Source organism: Pseudophryne corroboree, chromosome 5, assembly GCF_028390025.1.
Source record: "Pseudophryne corroboree isolate aPseCor3 chromosome 5, aPseCor3.hap2, whole genome shotgun sequence".
NCBI classification, from domain to species: domain Eukaryota; kingdom Metazoa; phylum Chordata; class Amphibia; order Anura; family Myobatrachidae; genus Pseudophryne; species Pseudophryne corroboree.
In genome coordinates, this window is record NC_086448.1 from 72,969,645 (window position 1) to 72,988,713 (window position 19,069).

Genomic DNA, 19,069 nt, shown 5'->3' on the forward strand with positions numbered 1-19,069 from the left:
TTGACAGTGGGTAGGTCAACACGGGCATTTGGTCGACATGAAAAAAGGTCAACTTGAGTTTTTCACTTTTTTTTTTTTTTTTTTTTCTTCTGGTGGGGGGGGACTTTTTCATACTTTACGATCCATGTGGACTACAATTGGGAACGGTAACTTGTGTTGAGTGCAGCGGTAGTGGAGCGAGGCAACTTGCCTGCAGCAAGGGGACGCGGTGCATTAATTGGGGTTCCCTGTCACTTGACGGAGAAAACTACACCATAAAACCATAAACTCATGTTGACCTTTTTCGTGTTGATGGCGACCTAATGGCCGTGTCAACCTAATGTGTGTCGACCTGGAGTCCCATACCCCATCCATCCACACCGAGTACCTAGTGAGTATGAGCTGAGATCAAGTGTATTAATAGGGCCTTCCCTGTGTTGTCTCTTATTGCACATATTGGGGATAATTCCAAGTTGATCGCAGCAGGAAATTTTTTAACAGTTGGGCAGAACCATGTGCACTGCAGGGGGAGGCAGATATAACATTTGCAGAGAGAGTTAGATTTGGGTGGGTTATTTTGTTTCTGTGCAGGGTAATACTGGCTGCTTATTTTTACACTGCAATTTAGATTGCAGGTTGAACTCCCCACACCCAAATCTATCTCTCTCTGCACATGTTATATCTGCCTCCCCTGCAGTGCACATGGTTTTGCCCAACTGCTAAAAAATGTCCTGCTGCGATCAACTTGGAATTACCCCCTATGTATTTATAGCGGAATTCTGAATGGCCAGATACACTTGTGTTACATTTCCTGGTTAGTGAGGGCACAATGTGACTGCGTAGAATAGCTATGTGTGTACGTTTCCAGCCGCAACACATAATCCTGTCCTTTTCATGTTGTTGTGTGTTTTTTTTTTTTTTTTTTTACATTTAAAATATACTGGAACCTGCGCCAATATAAAATCATATTCATATGAAAAAATAATAATGTTGTTTTTTTTTTTTTTTCATTTTTTTTAAATGAGTCTATTTTTTAGGCAGGGGGACAGGTGGGAACGCATGGCTGCTCTGACACATCTGGGCCGCTGCTCCAAATTGTTTTTCACTCTCTCTGTCCTATACCAGATACGTCCTGTAGTCGTCTTTTTCCACTCCTTGCAGAGTAAACAAGATGTTCTGCTGCTGACAGCTGCACATACCGTCACAGGTTTACATTGTACTTCTATCCTCCCACTGCTTTACTGAAAGGAGAACCATGTACTTAACATTTGTTAGGATTTCTGGATCATCCGTAAAACGCTTTCCGGTTCGTTATTAAAGCCTTAACTATAATATTTCAGCTGAACGTAAGATTGCGTTCCATGCCCTGATATAGGGGGCGATATAGAAGCGTCTTGTGTTTTTTCAGTACTGCGCCTGCCCTGGAACCAATTATACACAGTGCGGCCGATGTACAAATATTTTAAGTTGTATAAACTTGTTTTGTTAGTATTTTTGTTGCTTACTTTTATGCACCGTCGCGTTATGCGACAATAAACGTTTCCTTATGCGTCCAAGTGCGCCTACTTGTCCACCTAGTCTGTTTCTCTAGGTGCCGTGATGGGGAGATGGGGCACTTTTACAGGGAGTGAGGTTTGGGACGGTACGTCTGCATGCTGGAATTTTCCTACGATGGTCGAAGTCCACTTACAAATGGTCTTATGTGCAGCTGGGGAAGAAGCACAGGTTATCCGTATTATGATAACACCCCATCGCCCAGATTTTAGATGTTTGATGGAATTCCGCTGCAGGGAAGAAAATCTTCTCATTTATTTAGCACCTTCTAGATTAGAAGATAATACCTGGAATCTGATTGGTTGCTATGGGCAACATCCCATCTTAAATAGAACTCCCATCTTAGTAAATTTACCCATTTGAGTCTAGTGTTGCAGCACCCATTGAAGTTGCGCTTGTATTGCTGTAATGGTTTTCAAAACGCAACCTGTTTTGTGCTTAAATGCATGTCTAATGTGATTGGCTGTTTGTACCGTATATGGACGATGGGCATATTTTAAGCTTGGGCAAATACACATAATTTGGAGCCCCATCAACCCAGACACCGCAACCTGATTGTAAGCCGGACACATATGCGTGTCTTCTTCTTATGCTAACGGAGCAGACGATTCTCTATTACTTCGGCGCCGCTTCTTTAGACACACTACCAAAACTTCCACCAGCCCTATGGTCTCTGTAAGAGATATCCTCCTGTGTCAGCGGTTCAGTGTCTTTTGGGCGCATCATCTTTCAGTGACACGCCCACGTCGGATCAGGGGGGGGGGGGGGGGGGGATATAGAATGAAGTGCGGGAATTAAAGCAGCATTTTTTTTATTTGGATGGAAATTCTATATTTTACAGCTGGGGTTCACTTAAATAAACCCCTTTGAAGTGATGTGTGATTTCAGTCCTCTATGCTTTACTCCTACCTACACCCACGAGTGTTTACCTAGGCAAAGAACACAATACTTTCTTGTGTAAGTTATGGTAAACAGTCCTGCATTATGTAACCAGCTTTTATTTGAAATGGAATCTTGGCAGATGTGCTGCTGTAGGTGCACTAGGGCCTTGGTATTGCAGCCCTATCGTGCAGTTGTGGAGTTGCATCAGACGGGTTAAGGTTAGAAACTGTGGCTGAGTCTGTTTCTTCGAAGTCTTTCGTTCAGTTGTGCTTCCAGCCTGAGGAATGACCCTGACACTGCTCCAATATTTGGCCCAAGTTTTCTAGGGAACATCTTCCTTTAAAAATAGCAGCTGTGCTCCACAGCTGTTGACGTTCTCTGTACTGCGTTATGCAGCACAGAGAACATCAACAGATGCACAGCACATCTTCTATTTTTCAAGAAGATGTTCCCTCCAAAACTTGGGCCAAATATTGTATCTACTTTTCCAGGTTTGGTGCCTCTTTAGTTATGGAGTTCAGTAACAAGGTGTCACGAAATTAACTATGGTGGTGTGCTCTGTGCGCCAGCGAGCGTATCTGCGGTGGTGTGCGTATTCACTGGGGCAGTACGTTTTTATCTTTACTGGTTTTTTTTTTTTTTTATAATTAGAGGGCCTGATATTGCGTCAGGTGCTGCAGCGTCTTTTGCCGTTATTACTTTTGTGACTTTATGCAAATACCGGTACAAGCCCTCCTTCCTTGATGTACGTCCGTGCCCCTCTATATGCAAGGAGTAAGACACTATGTGCATCTTCAGGCGCTCAAATACTGCTCTGTGCGCCTTTAGGCCACCATCGATCGAACCATTGAAATTTGCACCAGCTTTATGGCAGGGGTAGATTATTCATCTGAATATGGCCTCCAATGCGAACGATTACGCGTCTGTGTAATCAGCCACTATTGGTGACACAACCGCGGCACACACTTAAAAGGGATCATCACCGAAAGAAGTCTCTCACCTGCGTCCAACCACTGTCACTGCATCCAGCTCAGAACCAGCCAAAGAGCATGGTCCGCACGTGTACAGGAGATGATGTAGTGATGTCATTATTTGCGCAGCTACTGCCAATCGGATGGTTTAGCGAGCTCCTCGGATAGGCCCTGGTGCAATCGGATATACGCTCAAAGTTGACTGTCCAGTGGAAATAAGACTAGAAGCAAGCTTTCCGTTGGGGAGATGTAGTAAGCCTTGCAAAAGTGATAAAGTGGAGCGTGATAAAGTAGCAGCCAGTCAGCTCCTAACTGCCATGTCACAGTCTATTTGAAAAATGACAGTTAGGAGCTGATTGGCTGGTAGTTCATCACTCTCCACTTTGTCGCTTTTTAAGGCTTCGTACATCTGGGACCCTTTTGTGAACCCGTGGAAGTATCGTTGGCATGTGTCCTCAATCCCTTGGGATCACCCCCCGGCCTCTGAACCTCCATCTGAGCTTTGACGTAAGGGATTCTGGTTCAGAAGTGCAATGCCCAACCTCAGATAAGAGAGATCACAGTTCAAGTGCAGTGCCGGGTGACGAGAGCTATTTATCAAATTCTGTAACTGTGCAATGTGGTAAACAATCCCATTATCACTTACTGATAAGGGCTTATGCATAAACACAATAGGTTTGTAATGCTTTTTATATATGTTATATAATATAATTTCATAATTAATTCTCATTCCGGAATATTGCAGGATGTGCTGCAGAACAATGCCATATAAATTTATTTAGGAAGACCGTACGCAGCTTTGTCTGGTGACGGCTCTGATGTATTCGTGGCCAGATCCGGAGCATGTACTGCCATTGCCTGTATATGAATGCCTTTCCACATTATTACAATAAAATATTGAGTTATTATAAATAGATATAGGCTGCAGTCCAGGTTTTAAGGATATCTATGCTTGAGGGCAGAAGGTTAAGTCCAATTGATTGAGGTACTAATTAGCTCACCTGTGTTTAAGAAAGGAAAACCTAGAACTTGGGACGGTTAAGGTGTCTTGAGGACTGAGCTGGCTGAGATTTCTGCACAGTGGGGGTAATTCCAAGTTGATCGCAGCATGACTTTTGTTAGCAGTTGGGTAAAACCATTTGCACTGCAGGGGAGGCAGATTTAACATGTGCAGAGAGAGTTAGATTTGGGTGGGGTGTGTTCAATCTGCAATCTAAATTGCAGTGTAAAAAGAAATCAGCCAGTATTTACCCTGCACAGAAACAATATACCCCACCCAAATCTAACTCTTTCTGCTCATGCTATATCTGCCTCCCCTGCAGTGCACATGGTTTTGCCCAACTGCTAACAAAAGTCCTGCTGCGATCAACTTGGAATTACCCCCAGTGTTCAATAGCTGGTATATGGCTCACGAGTGGTGATAAATCTTCTCAGAACCATCTAATCAACCAGCCGCACAGATCCAGCAGAGATTAGGGAAGCTCTCCCCACCGTTCCATAAATATACAACTAAGCCCCTTCTCCAGGGTTGTTATCTGCAGCCGTCCTGGTTCAGTATTGCTAAACTAGTAATGTAATGTAATGTTAGACAGTACAACATGGTCATTTGTTATTCTTATACCCTATAATGCACCGTAGAAAGCCTGTGGCAAAACTTATTACAGTGCTTACAAACGTTTAATGACTCTCGCCACGTCTGGAAGTGTGGGAGGTTATCCTTGCTGGTTTCTGGAGAAAATTGTATTTTCTGAGCAATTTTACATTAACTTCCCATTTTGGGTATATAAGGGCGTATTACTGGAGCACATGCTTCCAGGACTCCAGAAAATAAATCTTTGTGGACATTCTAGCCATCGCTGATCTTCTATGATCTTATCTCTGTGAAGTTTGACCAGAAAATATAAATTGCACCTGACCTTTTATCACAGGGCTTCTGAAGGTTCCATCACTGTACACTAATACTGGTATTACACACCAGTTACTAATGTCATTGGGAACTGGACCTTTAACAGGCAGCTGCAATGTAAGTAATACTGCATTTGCCCTCTACTGAAGGTTACAAGAGGGTTAGTCGGCCCAGCCTATGCAGAAAGTGTCCATTTATTTGGTTTTGAGAAAGCAAAATCATAATGTGAAATAAAATGTATTTACCTCACCCAGAGCTGGATCGTGCATTAGCCAGCTAGGGGTCTATTTACTAAATCTTGGATGGAGATAAAGTGGACGGTGATAAAGTACCAGCCAATCAGCTCCTGTTATTTCTCTGACGTCCTAGTGGATGCTGGGAACTCCGAAAGGACCATGGGGAATAGCGGCTCCGCAGGAGACTGGGCACAAAAGTAAAAGCTTTAGGACTAGCTGGTGTGCACTGGCTCCTCCCCCTATGACCCTCCTCCAAGCCTCAGTTAGATTTTTGTGCCCGAACGAGAAGGGTGCAATCTAGGTGGCTCTCCTGAGCTGATTAGAGTAAAAGTTTAAATTAGGTTTTTTATTTTCAGTGAGTCCTGCTGGCAACAGGCTCACTGCATCGAGGGACTAAGGGGAGAAGAAGCGAACTCACCTGCGTGCAGAGTGGATTGGGCTTCTTAGGCTACTGGACATTAGCTCCAGAGGGACGATCACAGGCCCAGCCATGGATGGGTCCCAGAGCCGCGCCGCCGTCCCCCTTACAGAGCCAGAAGAGCAGAAGAGGTCCGGAAAATCGGCGGCAGAAGACGTCCTGTCTTCAATAAGGTAGCGCACAGCACCGCAGCTGTGCGCCATTGCTCTCAGCACACTTCACACTCCGGTCACTGAGGGTGCAGGGCGCTGGGGGGGGGGCGCCCTGAGACGCAATAAAAATACCTTATATGGCAAAAAAATACATCACATATAGCTCCTGGGCTATATGGATGCATTTAACCCCTGCCAGGATACATAGAAAAACGGGAGATAGGCTCCGCCCCCTTATCGGCGGCCTTATCTCCTCAGCACACTGGCGCCATTTTCCCTCACAGCTCCGTTGGAGGGAAGCTCCCTGGCTCTCCCCTGCAGTCACTACACTACAGAAAGGGTTAAAAAAGAGAGGGGGGCACTAATTAGGCGCAGTATAAACAATACAGCAGCTATAAGGGGAAAAACACTTATATAAGGTTATCCCTATATATATATATATATATATATATATATATATATATATATATATATATATATATATAGCGCTCTGGTGTGTGCTGGCAAACTCTCCCTCTGTCTCCCCAAAGGGCTAGTGGGGTCCTGTCCTCTATCAGAGCATTCCCTGTGTGTGTGCTGTATGTCGGTACGTTTGTGTCGACATGTATGAGGAGAAAAATGATGTGGAGACGGAGCAGATTGCCTGTAATAGTGATGTCACCCCCTAGGGGGTCGACACCTGAGTGGATGAACTGTTGGAAGGAATTACGTGACAGTGTCAGCTCTGTATAAAAGACAGTGGTTGACATGAGACAGCCGGCTACTCAGCTTGTGCCTGTCCAGACGTCTCATAGGCCGTCAGGGGCTCTAAAGCGCCCGTTACCTCAGATGGCAGATATAGACGCCGACACGGATACTGACTCCAGTGTCGACGGTGAAGAGACAAATGTGACTTCCAGTAGGGCCACACGTTACATGATTGAGGCAATGAAAAATGTTTTACACATTTCTGATAATACGAGTACCACCAAAAAGGGGTATTCTGTTCGGTGAGGAAAAACTACCTGTAGTTTTCCTGAATCTGAGAAATTAAATGAGGTGTGTGATGATGCGTGGGTTTCCCCCGATAACAACTGATAATTTCTAAAATGTTATTGGCATTATATCCTTTCCCGCCAGAGGTTAGGGTGCGTTGGGAAACACCCCCTAGGGTGGATAAAGCGCTCACACGCTTGTAAGGGCTCTACCCTCTCCTGAGATGGCCGCCCTTAAGGATCCTGCTGATAGAAAGCAGGAGGGTATCCTAAAATGTATTTACACACATACTGGTGTTATACTGCGACCAGCAATTGCCTCAGCCTGGATGTGCAGTGCTGGGTTGGCGTGGTCGGATTCCCTGACTGAAAATATTGATACCCTAGATAGGGACAGTATATTTTTGCCTATAGAGCATTTAAAAGATGCATTTCTATATATGCGTGATGCACAGCGGAATATTTGCCGACTGGCATCAAGTCTAAGTGCGTTGTCCATTTCTACCAGTAGAGGGTTATGGACACGACAGTGGTCAGGTGATGCTGATTTCAAACGGCATTTGGAAGTATTGCCTTATTAAGGAGAGGAGTTATTTGGGGTCGGTCTTTCAGACCTGGTGGCCACGGCAACAGCTGGGAAATCCACGTTTGTACCCCAGGTCGCCTCTCAACATGAGAAGACGCCGTATTATCAGGCGCAGTCTTTTCGTGGACAAGCGGGCAAAAGGTTCCTCATTTCTGCCCCGTGACAGAGGGAGAGGAAAAATGCTGCAGAAATCAGCCAGTTCCCAGGAACAGAAACCCTCTCCCGCCTCTGCCAAGCCCTCAGTATGACGCTGGGGCTTTACAAGCAGAATCAGGCACGGTTGGGGCCCCGTCTCAATGGATTTCAGCGCGCAGTGGGCTCACTCGCAAGTAGACCCCTGGATCCTTCAGGTGATATCTCAGGGGTACAAATTGGAATTCGAGACGTCTCCCCCTCGCCGTTTCCTAAAGTCGGCTTTACCGATGTCTCCTTCTGACAGGGAGACAGTTTTGGAAGCCATTCACAAGCTGTATTCCCAGCAGGTGATAATCAAGGTACCCCTCCTGCAACAGGGAACGGGGTATTCCACACTGTTGTGGTACCTAAGCCGGACGGCTCGGTGAGACCGATTCTAAATCTAAAATCTTTGAACACTTACATACAGAGGTTCAAATTCAAGATTGAGTCACTCAGAGCAGTGATTGCGAACCTGGAAGAAGGGGACTACATGATGTCTCGGGACATCAAGGATGCTTACCTTCATGTCCAAATTTACCCTTCTCACCAAGGGTACCTCAGGTTTATGGTACAGAACTGTCACTATCAGTTCAGACGCTGCCGTATGGATGGTCCACGGCACCCCGGGTCTTTACCAAGGTAATGGCCGAAATGATGATATTCCTTCGAAGGAAGGGAATTTTAGTTATCCCTTACTTGGACGATTCCCTAATAAGGGTAAGATCCAGGGAACAGTTGGAGGTCGGTGTAGCACTATCTCAGGTAGTGTTGCGGCAGCACGATTGGATTCTCAATATTCCAAAATCGCAGCTGGTTCCGACGACTCGTCTACTGTTCCTAGGGATGATCCTGGACACAGTCCAGAAAAAGGTGTTTCTCCCGGAGGAGAAAGTCAGGGAGTTATCCGAGCTAGTCAGGAACCTCCTAAAACCGAGCCAAGTCTCAGTGCATCAATGCACAAGGGTTCTGGGTAAAATGGTGGCTTCCTACGAAGCAATCCCATTCGGCAGATTCCACGCAAGAACTTTCCAGTGGGCCCTGCTGGACAAATGGTCCGGGTCGCATCTTCAGATGCATCAGCGGATAACCCTGTCACCAAGAACAAGGGTGTCCCTCCTGTGGTGGTTGCAGAGTGCTCATCTTCTAGAGGGCCGCAGATTCGGCATTCAGGACTGGGTCCTGGTGACCACGGATGCCAGCCTGCGAGGCTGGGGAGCAGTCACACAGGGAAGGAATTTCCAGGGCTTATGGTCAAGCCTGGAGACATCACTTCACATAAATATCCTGAAGCTAAGGGCCATTTACAATGCTCTAAGCTTAGCAAGACCTCTGCTTCAAGGTCAGCCGGTGTTGATCCAGTCGGACAACATCACGGCAGTCACCCACGTAAACAGACAGGGTGGCACAAGAAGCAGGAGGGCAATGGCAGAAGCTGCAAGGATTCTTCGCTGGGCGGAAAATCATGTGATAGCACTGTCAGCAATTCCGGGAGTGGACAACTGGGCACAACCTCCACCCGGGAGAGTGGGGACTTCACCCAGAAATCTTCCACATGATTATAAACCGTTGTTAAAAACTCGACCGGTATTGCGCCAGGTCAAGGGACCCTCAGGCAATAGCTGTAGACGCTCTGGTAACACCGTGGGTGTACCAGTCAGTGTATGTGTTCCCTCATCTGCCTCTCATACCCAAGGTACTGAGATTGATAAGATGGAGAGGAGTAAGCACTATATTCGTGGCTCCGGATTGGCCAAGAAGGACTTGGTAACCGGAACTTCAAAAGATGCTCACGGAGGATCCGTGGCCTCTACCTCTAAGAAGGGACCTGCTTCAGCAAGGTCCCTGTCTGTTCCAAGACTTACCGCGACTGCATTTGACGGCATGGCAGTTGAACGCCGGATCCTGAAGGAAAAAAGGCATTCCGGATGAGGTCATCCCTATCCTGATCAAAGCCAGGAAGGATGTAACCGCAAAACATTATCACCGCATTTGGCAAAAATATGTTGCGTGGTGCGAGGCCAGTAAGGCCCGACGGAGGAAATTCAACTGGGTCGATTCCTACATTTCCTGCAAACAGGAGTGTCTATGGGCCTGAAATTGGGGTCCATTAAGGTTCAAATTTCGGCCCTGTCAATTTTCTTCCAAAAAGAACTAGCTTCAGTTCCTGAAGTTCAGACGTTGTAAAAGGGGTACTGCATATACAGCCTCCTTTTGTGCCTCCAGTGGCACCTTGGGATCTCAATGTAGTTTTTGGGTTCCAAAAGTCACATTGGTTTGAACCACTTAAATCTGTGGAGTTAAAATATCTCACATGGAAAGTGGTCATGCTGTTGGCCCTGGCCTGGGCCAGGCGCGTGTCAGAATTGGCGGCTTTATCCTGTAAAAGCCCTTATCTGATTTTCCATTCGGACAGGGCGGAATTGAGGACTCGTCCTCAGTTTCTCCCTAAGGTGGTTTCAGCGTTTCACCTGAACCAACCTATTGTGGTGCCTGCGGCTACTAGGGACTTGGAGGACTCCAAGTTGCTAGACGTTGTCAGGGCCCTGAAAATATATGTTTCCAGGACGGCTGGAGTCAGAAAATCTGACTCGCTGTTTATCCTATATGCACCCAACAAGCTGGGTGCTCCTGCTTCTAAGCAGACTATTGCTCGTTGGAATTGTAGTACAATTCAGCTTGCACATTCTGTGGCAGGCCTGCCACAGCCAAAAATCTGTAAATGCCCACTCCACAAGGAAGATGGGCTCATCTTGGGCGGCTGCCCGAGGGGTCTCGGCTTTACAACTTTGCCGAGCAGCTACTTGGTCAGGAGCAAATACGTTTGTAAAATTCTACAAAATTGATACCCTGGCTGAGGAGGACCTGGAGTTCTCTCATTTGGTGCTGCAGAGTCATCCGCACTCTCCCGCCCGTTTGGGAGCTTTGGTATAATCCCCATGGTCCTTTCGGTGTTCCCAGCATCCACTAGGACGTCAGAGAAAATAAGAATTTACTTACCGATAATTCTATTTCTCATAGTCCGTAGTGGATGCTGGGCGCCCATCCCAAGTGCGGATTGTCTGCAATACTTGTACATAGTTACAAAAATCGGGTTATTATTGTTGTGAGCCATCTTTTCAGAGGCTCCTCTGTTATCATGCTGTTAACTGGGTTCAGATCACAGGTTGTACGGTGTGATTGGTGTGGCTGGTATGAGTCTTACCCGGGATTCAAAATCCTTCCTTATTGTGTACGCTCGTCCAGGCACAGTATCCTGAGGCTTGGAGGAGGGTCATAGGGGGAGGAGCCAGTGCACACCAGCTAGTCCTAAAGCTTTTACTTTTGTGCCCAGTCTCCTGCGGAGCCGCTATTCCCCATGGTCCTTTCGGAGTTCCCAGCATCCACTACGGACTATGAGAAATAGAATTATCGGTAAGTAAATTCTTATTTTTTCAAACCCAGCCTGTAACATAAAAGTTAGGAGCTGATTGGCTGGTACTGTATCACCGCCCACTTTATCTCCATACAAGACTTAGTAAATAGACCCCCAAGGCTTGTTCCTAGGGGCCCGGTGGACTGTGATCAGCCCAGACTACTGTAACTAGGTTTGTGTGTCAGTTGGTTTGGTTTCTTTTGTGAGGTTTTGAAGGGCCCAAACCAGTATCTCGTCTATGGTGCCGTAGGCTCTTCATCAGGTGCTGACCCTACCTAAACCACCTGCACTTCTGTCTGTTAACTAGGATCAGCCAATGGATGCGAGAAGACTTCTTTTGTTTTCCTGCGACAAGAGCTACCTGTAAGGCTGGCCAATATAATGAGGGAAATCTACATCCTGCCGGACCCCCTACTCGGGACCCCATCTGTACAACTTGTACAGAGCTGGTACGTATGAGTAACCAAGCACTATTTCACTTTCACTTCACTGGGGTTTACATGTTGGCTCTGTAAGGGGCAGATTCACTTACTTTTGTGTCGTGTGGCCTCTTCTCCCAAGTAAAGTGGCAGGAGCTATTCAACAAGAGACTTGCGAGCAGAAATCAGAATTAAGGGCTGGTGGTGAGTTAATCGTTTGTCTGTAATTGAATAGCCGCTCCAGGCAGTAATTGAATAGCTCCAGGCACTTTACCCAGTAGAAGAGACTGCACGGCACAAGTGCCACCTCTGTTCAGAAGACATGTACAGTGAATGGGATTAATGTGTCGCTCTACAGAAACCATTGCACATAAACTATTGAACTGCATCGCAAAACATAGTATTGTAAGTTTTATTGATGTACAAAGTTGAAGACTGCATAATTTGTTGTGAGAAGGTAACCCGACAGCTTGTTTTGCCGTTCTTCGATGTGTACATTCTTACGTGACTATGTTTCTAGGAATTATTTATTTTTAGAACCTTCCCTTTAAACACTTGCCCTGTAGGTGTGATTTCCGTTTGGTATGTTGAAAAGAATTTCGTTTTTCATACCACTTGGGGAGACTCTAAAAAGCTTGTTGCCAAATACCGCAGTCCTCAATTTTATTACATTGAGCAGTCCCTCCCAGAATTACTGGTTATCCGTTAGCATTGAACATTCACTAAGCAGAGATAAGAGTGGAGAAGTTGCCCCATCAACCAATCGGCAGTTCTGTATCATTTTGTAGTATGCAAATTATAGATGTTACTTCAGTGCTGATTGGTTGCCATGTGCAACTTCTCCACTGGCTCACTTCTCCGCTCTTATCACTGCTTAGTAAATGTCCCCCTATATCCTTTATGTATAATTTATGCCTTGTTCAGATCCAGTCTAAAGCACTTGCCTAAACTAATGGAGCTTGGAGCGTTTTGCAGAACGTATCTGGTTAAACTGTTCCCAGCAATACTTTGTAATGTTTGACAGACAGGTGTGGGGTTACATCACGTTGACCATTCCTATATCTGTTATCTATTGCATGCTTCTCTGTCCAATATACCAGGGCTGTATCTTTTACTATTTTTGTATCCGGCAAAGAACTTTCATTAAGCGTTGCGATTTTCCTGCAGCCGAAAGTGACTGGATTAGTAAGACATGTCCCAGATAAATTGTCCCGTGTATACAGTGGCTTTGTTTTAGGGTGTATGCCATGGCTTTCCTGGTGTTCTTTTATACTAGCAGTGTGCAAACGGTGTGGGTCAGGTCCCAGATTGTGTTATTTGGCCACATAACACATCCTATTGTGAGCCACCAGATTTAGGATCCCAGAACAATGTCACATTGGGGGTTGCAAATGATAAAATAAAAAAAAACTTTAAACACAACATTTTCAGAAAACAATTTAGGGCCAGCGGGTATTTCAGCCGAGTCCGCATTTGACTATCAGTAAGTGAGTTCTCTCAGAAGGCGGTAAGCTGTTTGGCACAAATGTTTCAGGAACAGTTTGTTCCCATTTTCTTATCTAAAGTCTCTAAATTTAGTTGGGTTATTTCCAGGGAAACGTGCCAACAAACTGGCCGAAAAATCACCAAGTAAAGCAGTCGCTGTGAGATAGGATAGGCTGTGGCTCAGTGGGTGGTTTTATGAATGTGAATCCTGCAGGTGGAGACCTTAGACTGAACCACATTTGCACAAGGCGGGAAACATCTGCACTCCTATTCTTTACAAAGTCTGCTTACATTTCTGTGTATGCTGTACCTTAACCTGCCTATGCATATGTCATGTTTTACCTCCTACATGAGGGATTACTATATGTGTTCATTTAAAGAGGTCTGTCTATTCATGAAGCAGTGAAAAGTGTGGAGAAGTTGCCCATGGCAACCAATCAGCTGCTCCGTACAATTGTATAGTATGCAAATTATAAATGTTACTTTAATGCTGATTGGTTGCCGTGGACAACTTCTCCACTGGCTCACTTCTCCACACTTTTCACTGCTTCATGAATAGACCTCTTAGTTCCACGTAGTTCACTCTGAGGCTTATACTGCAGAAATACATACAGTAGGGGCCCATTTATCTACAAGTTGTAAAACGCGTGAATGGTAAAACTTGTGTTTGATAAATGGTGCTCCAGCCAATCGGTTCCCAACTGTCATTTTTAAAAACACATGACAGTTAGGTGCTGATTGGCCAGAGTACCATTTATGATATGATTTTATCATTCATAACGAGTTTTATCAGTCGTTGATAATTGGGCCTCGTAGTTCTACATATATTGCTGTTCAGTCTGAGAGCAGCAACAAATTAATTATTCCTTTAAATGGGACTCGCATGGTGGAGGCAGCTATTCTGTAGGTCCTACGTGAATCCCTGTTCAAGTTATCACATTATTGCTGAGGCACGAGGCACTGCGTCAGTGTCATCGCTAGTTTCTAGCGGGTGAATAGCCGTATTGATTCACCCCAATAAATGGCAGCCTACTGTGCGGGCATTATTGGAAGTACCAGTGTGTCTGAAGGGGGAATGTGTTCTGCAAAATGAGGAGAGCGAGAAACCTAATACAAAAATAAAATGTCTATAAGAAAACACCACATGCAATCCACTCCGCAGAAAACGCAAAGATCATATTGAAAATAACTGTTAAGTGAAAACAAAGGGCATATTCTACATATATACTGATCATTCTATATTTGTGTTTTTGTCTCTCCCAGGTATGTCCAAAGCTTGATGGAGCTAATAGAATTTGTGGAAAAGAACCCAGAAGACCAGAGGGTTTTGTCTGAGTAAGTGTCGTGTGTGTGTGTGTGTGTGTGTGTGTGTGTGTGTGTGTGTTGTCGCTCGAGGTGCAGCAGAATAAATGTCACAACAGTCAGCTGGAAGATTGGATTCATTTAGGGAACACAAAGTGCTTGTTTACATTCTGTGGTCTGGATGGCACAGTCCTAAACTGGTTCAAATCATTTCTCACAGGCAGGTCACAGAGAGTATCATCTGGATTATACTCATCACCACCAGTGCCATTGCCATGTGGTGTCCCACAAGGTTCTATACTATCCCCCATGCTTTTTGCAGTATACATGCTCCCATTGGGCGAAATAATCAGGCGCCATGGCCTGGTCTACCACTGCTATGCAGATGATACACAACTGTACTTGTCCTTTGCTCCGGGCACTGATAACCCAGTAGCAACCCTGAATGGCTGTCTAGCTGAACTACAGGAGTGGATGAGCGCCAGTTGGCTGCGACTGAACCCGGATAAAACAGAGGTCCTTATAATACGACCGCAACATCAAAGGACAAGACTGCAGCATAGCCAACCAACTGGACTTACACTCGGGGATTCAGAATTACAGACCAGTGATCATGTGCGGAATCTTGGCGTTGTCCTGGATGATGGCTTGACACTTAAACATCAGATATCAGCCACAATCAAATCCTCATTCTTTCACCTGAGGAACATAGCCAGAATCAAGCACCTAATTCCCTCAGATGATATGCCAAAAGTCATACATGCATTTGTATCATCTCGATTAGACTACTGTAATGCCCTCTACCTTGGTCTACCAGCAAAAGAATTGCAACGCTTACAGCTGGTGCAAAACACAGCTGCCAGGCTGTTAACCAACCAGCCCCGTTCCAGCCACATAACACCCATCCTCTACTCCCTTCACTGGCTGCCTGTAAGATGGCGAATCCTCTTCAAGATTGGCTTACTGAGTTTCAAAGCATTACATGACCAAGGCCCAAGGTACCTGAAACAGCTTCTGATCCCATACTGCCCCACTCGATTACTGCGATCTGTAGATGAAGGACTTTTAGCAGTACCTAGAATCTACCGTAATTCATCTGGGGGTCGAGCTTTTAGTCATGCGGCTCCGACTCTATGGAACTCACTTCCCAGCACAGTGCGAGAGGCCCCAACTATAGAATCCTTCAAAAGTAGACTCAAGACTTTCCTGTTTACTCAAGCATTTCCATAGTGTCTCTTTTAGTATCTTCATGCTTCTGTATTTTATGAAAAATGTACTTCATTTTTTTTCTGTACTATATTATGCTGTGTATCTGTTAAGCGCCTTGAGTCCTATTGGAGAAAGAGCGCTATATAAATAAAATTATTATTATTATTATTATTATTACTACAAGGAAGACATTCATTTCAATTTCTCAGTGTTCTTCCTGGACAGGTTTTCAGAACGTTCCGTTAGCCATTAAAAGTACATGACAATACATTGACGTACCCATGCAGTGTGTTTGGGAGCCCAAGTTTAACCCCACTTACAAAGTCTGATATATTCTGCACCAGTGTTGGGATGGACGACACGTGGTTAAGGGCATAATAAACATGTGAGTCGCCCATGTCTCATGCAGGAGTTGGCATTGACATGCGCATATGCAGCACTTACAGAAACTCCTAACCTCTAAAGGTGTCAATTAGGTTGTACAGAAAGCCTCCCCCTCCCCCACACCCTCCCTTTGTCAGCCATTCTCTTTGTAAGACCATTGAAAAACATCGCAGGGGTCTTCTTGAATGTTAAATGGATAATGGGTGAGTGTAAACATCCCGCCACGTTGCTAATATACAGTAGGTTAGGGTATTGCGTGCAATGTTAGCGCACTGTTCTTTAAATAAACAAGTGTCGTTTACATTCCTGAATATTTCAGGTAGTTTCCCATTTTATTTGCTTGCCGGAGATACTTATATACTGCAATACATTCTAAATGAGCCATTCTCCTGGTAGTAATCTAGTATAATCTCATTTTTAAATATAATTTTTTATTTATTTATTTTTTTTACTTTGAACTTCAGCTTCACGGAGGCGCTGGTGACCATCCGTAACCGTCACAACAACGTCGTTCCCACCATGGCCCAAGGAGTCATCGAGTACAAGGAAGCCTTCGGGGTGGATCCGGTGACCAATCAGAACGTCCAGTACTTCTTAGACCGTTTCTACATGAGCCGTATCTCCATCAGGATGTTAATTAACCAGCACAGTAAGGATGGGTTTATTTTGTTGAGATATGGCGGCTGACCTAATTTCACCCTGTTGCTCGGTGGCCCCCATCCTCGTCGGAAAATATTGACGGGTTGTCTGGCGTTGCTGCATGCGTGTCACGCGTGTGATCAGGGGAGCATGAGGCTTTTAATATAGATTTCAGATCAATGTCTGTGTGTGCTGAGGCTGTGAATGCGCCACAGTGATAAATCATTATGTCCTACTTTATACTCCGCAGGGTTCCTGGATATTGTGTGCTTGTAGGTGATCTGCTGTTCAGTAATCCACAAGCTCGTAATATAGGGGGTCATTCCGAGTTGATCGCTCGCTAGCAGCTTTTTGCAGCGCTGTGATCAGATAATCGCCGCCTATAGGGGACGGTACTTTCACTTTGCAAGTGTGCGAACGCCTTTGCAGCTGAGCGGTACAAAAACAGTTTGTGCAGTTTCTGAGTAGCTCTGGACTTACTCAGCCCTTGCGATCACTTCAGCCTGTTTTGGTCCCAGAATTGCGTTTTCCCAAACACTCCCAGTAAGACGTTCAGTTGACACCCATAAACGCCCTCTTTCTGTCAATCACCTTGCGATCGGCTGTGCGAATGGATTCTTCGTTAAATCCATCGCCCAGTACGACGCGCCTGCGCATTGTGGTGCATGCGCAGTTTTGCAGAGTTTTAACCTGATCGCAGCTCTGCAAAAAGTTGCTAGCGAGCGATCAACTCGGAATGACCCCCATAGTGTGCAGTCAGCGACTTGAGTAACTGGTGACTGTATGGGACGTATGTATATGTAATTTTTTTTTTCTCTGACGTCCTAAGTGGATGCTGGGGACTCCGTCAGGACCATGGGGATTAGCGGCTCCGCAGGAGACAGGGCACAAAAGTAAAAGCTTTAGGATCAGGTGGTGTGCACTGGCTCCTCCCCCTATGACCCTCCTCCAAGCCTCAGTTAGATTTTTGTGCCCGGCCGAGAAGGGTGCAATCTAGGTGGCTCTCCTAAAGAGCTGCTTAGAGTAAAAGTTTGTTAGGTTTTTTATTTTCAGTGAGTCCTGCTGGCAACAGGCTCACTGCTACGAGGGACTTAGGGGAGAGAAGTGAACTCACCTGCGTGCAGGATGGATTGGCTTCTTAGGCTACTGGACACCATTAGCTCCAGAGGGAGTCGGAACACAGGTCTCACCCTGGGGTTCGTCCCGGAGCCGCGCCGCCGACCCCCCTTGCAGATGCCGAAAAGTGAAGAGGTCCAGAAACGGCGGCAGAAGACTCTTCAGTCTTCATAAGGTAGCGCACAGCACTGCAGCTGTGCGCCATTGTTGTCAGCACACTTCATAGCAGCGGTCACTGAGGGTGCAGGGCGCTGGGGGGGGCGCCCTGGGCAGCAATGATAGTACCTTATTCTGGCTAAAAATACAACACATATAGCCCCTGGGGGCTATATGGATGTATTTAACCCCTGCCAGGTCTCAGAAAAACGGGAGAAGAAGCCCGCCGAAAAGGGGGCGGGGCCTATTCTCCTCAGCACACAGCGCCATTTTCCCTCACAGAAATGCTGGTGGGAAGGCTCCCAGGCTCTCCCCTGCACTGCACTACAGAAACAGGGTTAAAACAGAGAGGGGGGGCACTTATTTGGCGATATGTATATATATATATATTAAAATGCTATAAGGGAAAAACACTTATATAAAGGTTGTCCCTGTATAATTATAGCGTTTTTGGTGTGTGCTGGCAAACTCTCCCTCTGTCTCCCCAAAGGGCTAGTGGGGTCCTTTCCTCTATCAGAGCATTCCCTGTGTGTGTGCTGTGTGTCGGTACGTGTGTGTCGACATGTATGAGGACGATGTTGGTGAGGAGGCGGAGCAATTGCCTGAAATGGTGATGTCACTCTCTAGGGAGTCGACACCGGAATGGATGGCTTATTTAAGGAATTACGTGATAATGTCAACACGCTGCAAGGTCGGTTGACGACATGAGACGGCCGGCAAACAAATTAGTACCTGTCCAGGCGTCTCAAACACCGTCAGGGGCTGTAAAACGCTCATTTACCTCAGTCGGTCGACACACACAGACACGGACACTGACTCCAGTGTCGACGGTGAAAAAACAAACGTATTTTCCTTTAGGGCCACACGTTACATGTTAAGGGCAATGAAGGAGGTGTTACATATTTCTGATACTACAAGTACCACAAGAAGGGTATTATGTGGGGTGTGAAAAAACTACCTGTAGTTTTTCCTGAATCAGATAAATTAAATGAAGTGTGTGATGATGCGTGGGTTTCCCCCGATAGAAAATTATTGGCGGTATACCCTTTCCCGCCAGAAGTTAGGGCGCGTTGGGAAACACCCTTTAGGGTGGATAAGGCGCTCACACGCTT

General features: G+C 45.8%; 1 protein-coding gene across 1 annotated transcript in view; it reads left to right on the forward strand.

Annotated features, from left to right (window-relative positions):
- Positions 1-19,069, forward strand: part of PDK4 (pyruvate dehydrogenase kinase 4) — a 55,050-nt gene that overhangs the window by 3,898 nt on the left and 32,083 nt on the right. Inside the window, exons 3-5 of the mRNA XM_063921366.1 lie at positions 11,555-11,696; positions 14,415-14,486; positions 16,511-16,695. Coding sequence (XP_063777436.1) covers positions 11,555-11,696; positions 14,415-14,486; positions 16,511-16,695 — 399 coding nt within the window. The remainder of the gene's footprint in view (positions 1-11,554; positions 11,697-14,414; positions 14,487-16,510; positions 16,696-19,069) is intronic.